General features: G+C 32.9%; 1 protein-coding gene across 1 annotated transcript; it reads right to left on the reverse strand.

Moving 5' to 3' along the window:
• Positions 1–1,982: 1,982 nt before the first annotated feature.
• On the reverse strand, positions 1,983–3,112 carry LOC114753356 (TMV resistance protein N). Its single transcript, XM_028942051.1, has 3 exons — positions 3,012–3,112; positions 2,410–2,931; positions 1,983–2,319 (listed from the first exon to the last, which is right to left on the reverse strand). Exons 1-3 carry the CDS (start codon positions 3,110–3,112, stop codon positions 1,983–1,985), a joined length of 960 nt encoding a protein of 319 aa, XP_028797884.1.
• Positions 3,113–5,868: the final 2,756 nt, after the last annotated feature.

Genomic DNA, 5,868 nt, shown 5'->3' on the forward strand with positions numbered 1-5,868 from the left:
CAGTAAGTTATGCTCACACATGCGTATGCATATATCACTCAATGAAAATTCTTTGTACACTAATTTATCTTTTAAAATAACACATCACGAAAGTCCTAGCTAATTTTAAATTATAATTCTTTTGAACATTACTAGTTGTTATTGCAATCCTGTTTATCGTCTTCATGTCTAATGATGAGCATTGAATTGCCCCAGCCGCCTACTGATCAAATTGTGGGAAAAAATCAGTAATATGTAAAAGGTCATCAAATAATAAATAGAACGATTAAATATATTTTTTTAGGAATTTCTAAATGAATAGGCTTTTGCGCACTTTATTCAAACAATTCATTTCATCTTGCAATAAATAAATCGGACAATAACAGATACACACGCAGGATGGCGGGGACAATGATACGAACAGGCTTACATGCGCACGCTTATATTTCATATAAAAGGTTAATCTAATTTTTGATCCCTCAAGTTTTAAACTATGGATTTTGATTTCTCAAATTTCTTTTCATGTAAAATATTGGTTATTCTTTACCTAAAAGGATATTAATTCTTCTAATAATTTAATAAAAACCTAGACCATTTTATTCAACCCATGGTATGAAACTAAAGAGATTAAAATCAAAATTCATGTAAATTTAAGGGAAAAATATTATATTAACCCTTCGTATTAAAGAAAAACTAGTATATATAAAAACCGTGGCATCTATAAAATTTCTAAAAATTTCTTTTTCTGTTCAGATTTCATAATAAGTACTTTTTTGCAATATTAAATTTTAATAAGAAAACGCGTGAGGGTGAGAATATGCATGTGCAGTGCGTGAGAATACACACAATCACTTTTATACTACATCAGATATCAATTAATATGAAAAAAGGTAAACCTTTGTGGATAATTTTATAATTTATTGAAGATCTCATGCTCTAAATTTTATTTTATTTTTAAAAAAAGGCCTTATATCTTGCTAGTCATATTCTATCTCAAAACTTTAGGAAAACGAATATTTCAAAAGTTTAAGAAGATTAATATAATGAATCACACCTAATAGAAAGACTATGACCGCAGCCAATTTTAGTCAAACAAAGGACTTCTTTTATTGGGAAAAAATCGGATTCCGCAAACATTGAGACTAACTGAAGATTTTAATGAATAAACAAATAACTTTTAGAGAAGTAAATGACAACGAAATGAACCATTAAGAGAACAAAAAATACAATAAAATCTAAAAAAAAAATTATTACCTTGTCATTGTTGGAAAAATAACGATAAATATCCTCATGCCTCCACAGCCGAATGGGCTTGTTAGGATTAGATTTTAATTGTTGCTCAGAAATTTTAAGGCCCGTATCGATTAGTAGAGCATGCATCTTAATATCCTTATGTTCATCCACTGAAATAAGGAATCTCTCTTCAAGAACACTTATCTCAATATCTGCAATAGGACCATATAAGCATCTTGTATAGTGCCGAGAAATCCACCATCCTGCGTTCAACAAAAATGCAAGATCAAGAAATACTTTCTTCTGTGTGTCATCAAGTCCATCAAAACTCAATTTTAGCACATTAAAAATGTCATCGTGAGGAGTTTGATTTAGTTTCGCCAGAGCACTTTCCCACTCTTCTTTCCCTCTGCCATGAAGCAAGCAACCCACTACTTTTAGAGCTAAAGGATTTCCTTGACAATAATCCACTATCGACTTCGATAACTTTGAATAGCTTTTCAATGGCTCATGTTGCTTGAAAGCATTCAAGCTAAAGAGATGAAGGGCATCATGCGGTTCCAATTTCGAAACATGATATGTCGCTGGAGATTTAGAAGCAGAAGTATTTTTAAGCACCTGCCTGTCTCTTGATGTGATGATAACTCTACTTCCTTCCCTAAACCAATCACATGCTTTGATTAAATCTTCAGCCATTCTAAAATTGTCCACATCATCAAGTACCAGAAGAATTTTTTTATGCTCAAGCCTCCTTCTCATAGAAGCGTATGTTAATTGTAAGGGTTAATATCGTCGTCATCTAATAACTTTTTGAGGCATTCTTTGAGACATTTCGATCTATTCTTTGCCAGCTTTTGTCTGACATCTTCAACAAAGTGGAAAGCTTCAAAATCAACTGTCAACCTCTCAAAGACAGCTCTAGCAAGAGTGGTCTTGCCTATACCACCCATACCCCATATTCCCACAATGCGAGCTTCACCTAGCAGCTCTTCAACTTTCTGTATCTGATGATCAATCCCAACTAATCCATCCACATGAAAGGATGACTTGCGATTCAGTTTGCTCAAAACATCTTTGACAATCTTTTTGACAAGTTCGGGTTCAGGCCTAGCATAAATATAAATTGAAATAATGGTTATGTTTAATGCCCAAATTTAAGAAAGAAAATAAGAGCATCATAAGCACAATAAAAGCTACCTGAAATTCTTTGAATCCCACCCAGATAGACTTGCTGATTTGATCAAAGCATTTTCCCACTCCTGTACTCTGTTTTGGTCGTGCTTAGATCTCTGCATGAGCTTAGCAAATCCATCTCCAAATCTCCCATCCTGTTTCCGAATATTTGATGGATCTACATTGTAGAAAATTGGGACAACAAACCTTCCGTACTTATCCTTACATTTCATAATATGAACGAGTTCATCCATACACCATGTTGAAGATGCATAATCTTCAGAGAAAATGATCAAAGATATCTCTGATTCCTCTATTGTTTTAAGAAGGATTGGTGAGATATGGTCTCCTTTGTCGAGCTTGTGATCCATAAAAATATGAATGCCTGCTTGGCGAAGTGCCTCATAGAGATAACTTGAGAAAGTGTCACGAGTGTCTTCCCCTCTAAAGCTAAGAAACACTTCATACTTGATTGCAGGAGGAGGAGCATCAATGATTTGAGAAGGAGAAGAAATCGAGGGAATCGAATCAACAGCATTTTTACGACTGGATATGGAAAAAAATCATGAATAATAAATATTGGACTATGAGCAAATCACAAAGTGAACATTTAAAGGAGATGTTACCTAGGATCAAGTGGAGAGATTAATGTGATAGCTTTAGAAATTGCTATAGCCAGCAAAATCAACACAGCTTCTATGAGCGTTAGAGTAAAGGTTGCCTCCATGTGACTGTAATCTCTTGCTATGACCTGAAACTTTTCACCAACCCGAAACTAACGTGATAAAGTAATATTTTTTGGCTTTAACTTCTCAGGAGGCGCCGCGGTTTGGCTCTTGATTAGCACCATAAAAACATAAACAAAAATATTTAGGAAGTGGGAACAAGTTACGGAAAGATTGATGCGAAAATGAAGAACCTGTCTTTATGGATGGAATAATGTGAAAGAAAGAATTCATCATGTGGCCAGCTTACTAGTCAAGTGCACCCAACAACTTTACTGATTTATGTTTCTTATTAGCAACTTAATTTATTCAAGAAGAAGCTATATACAGTGAGTAACAATACACATGTTGAAGGCGAATCAGGCCGTGTCTCAATTTCTTGGTAAACTTATATTAAAGCCCACAAAATTTTATTAGTTCGAATACTAAATTACTCTCATATTTTTTTCTTCTGTTGGACTGAATAAATTGATATACATTAATATATGTTTGTTTTCTGTGAAAAACAAAACCGTACCAAGCAAGTGGATCAGGAGAAAACAGAATACGCCCAGTTCATTATATCGATGTCTTTTTCACGCGTAACAACAAAAAGCGGGGGTAATTAAGATGAAAGGAAGAACAAGCACTTTGCTTTTTTATAAAATAAATAACTGTGCCGTTTACTTCATTAAAAAAGTTTAAATAAAATAGATGAAGACTTTATTCTATAGATCAAGTCCACCATATCTTAGAAGGTTTTGGGGCTTTGTTTTTCAGAAGTTAAAGTATAAAAAATTCTAAATGTTGAGGTTTTATTAGATCTACGACTGTAAGGTAGCTATCGAGGAGAATCAATCAACAGCCAGCACTGGAAGAAGAAAAGAGAAAATCTTTTGCAGAATTTTTCTGGGAAAATTCCGGGGAAAAGTGCAGGGAAAACAGTAGAAGGAGCAATGGATCCATGAGACAAAGCAAATGAAAGAGAAGAAATGAACCTGGATGGATGTGGAGGGCAGCGAAAGAAATAGCTCTCACAAAATGGCAGCTTCAGAACTTGCAGACTTGCTTTCTCTTGAAACAAGCTCTTCAGTTCGGATTCAGATATCACCAAATGCCTCACTCATGTATTTATCTGTGTGTTTCAGAGGCTCTTTTTGCAGTTTCCGGGAAGTTGTCAATGGCGTTCCCGCGTTGCATTGCTGCTGCACCGTACGACTTGAGCAGCTTTACAAAAAGTTTCTGCCTGCATATTCCCTTCAATTATCTTTTTTTTTTTTCCTTCCTTGATAAATTTAAGATAAGTCCCAAAGACAAGGAAAATTATTTTACATATATCCATATTTTTCTCAATTTTTAAAAATAAGGAAGAAAAAACTGTAGAGATAACAAATTGAAAATAGTATAGTCATCTGTAAAATGATTTTCTTTAAAAATAAAAAGGGGCAGACATGCATATGGGGCTCTGGCTCTAATAGCTAGGCCATTGATTATGAGCAATGATTTTATTAAAAAACAAAAGATTGTGAGGAAGGACAATGATAAGATTTTTTGGGGGAAAAAGTAATACTGAGAAGCCAATTCATATATACTCCTCTGGTCTTATTTATAGGGCAGAGAGAGAAGGTTTTTTTTGGTCCTATTTATAGGGCACCTCATTAACTTTTTACTCTGATTTTACCATGTTGTCCTTCATTTATTATAATGTAGATAGTTACTTTTTTGAAAAAGGTATATATTAAATAGGGGTAAAGTTGGAAAGTTGCTATATTTAATGAGGAGTTAATGCAGTTTAGGTTTTTCTTGGTCTGTGTGAACTTGTTGGAAGTGCCTTATAAATAGGATCAGAGGAGTATATATATGTTTTGTCTTTCACCAAAGATTAAAAATAAAAACCATTTTGCTGACATTTATATTTTTCGGTTTTTTAGGTACCTATGTTTTTCGTTAAAGAAATTGGAAAAATATATTTGCTGATTTTTTTTTTTCATTTCATTTTTCAAGTTTTCCCTGTTAAAATTCCATTGGAAAATGCATTGAAAGACCAAGGAGAAGATCGCACACTCTAAAATCGAAAAGGGTGGGTTTTCTATAGGTGAATAAAAAATTAAAAAACATATTTAAGCATAAGACGATTTTTTTGACCGGAAAAGCGAAAAGAATGGAGGAAATAAAAACGAAAATGACATGAACCTTTTTGTTTCCTGGAAAAAAATAGGATATGGGTCTTAACTTATAAAGAGTTGGAAATTTTCCATCTTTCATATCCCTTTTCATACGTAACGTTTTTATTTTTATCTTTCATATCCCTTTTCATACATAACGTTTTTAATGACATTATAACTTAATGGTATTAAGATTTTTGTGTATGTAAAAGATTATGAATTTGGTCTCAGCTAAAATCTCAGGTTATTAATATACTATTCCCAGTTCTAATTATAAAAGCTAGTTAACTAATTTGAGACGATTAAAAAAAAAGTTAAGTTAGTTATTTGTAATAAATAAGTGTTGTCTTTCTTAAAATATCTTAACTAATCAAGTGTATTAGCTAGAACTATCATTATTAGAAGAACTTTTTTAAAAAAATACATAAATATGAGAAACAAAATAAATTGAAGTATTATATTTAGAACTAAAATAAAAATCAAATAACCTTTTATAGTAAAAATCAGACGTACTATGTTTTATGGATTAAGGGATAGATTGGTTATTTGAAGGCATCACTTTTTGGTACTCCTTACCTCCTTTCTCCTACCACTATCATTCCTGCTTCTGGGGT

Source organism: Neltuma alba, unplaced genomic scaffold (assembly GCF_004799145.2).
Source record: "Neltuma alba isolate B1F8T4 unplaced genomic scaffold, ASM479914v2 tig00007878_pilon, whole genome shotgun sequence".
NCBI classification, from domain to species: domain Eukaryota; kingdom Viridiplantae; phylum Streptophyta; class Magnoliopsida; order Fabales; family Fabaceae; genus Neltuma; species Neltuma alba.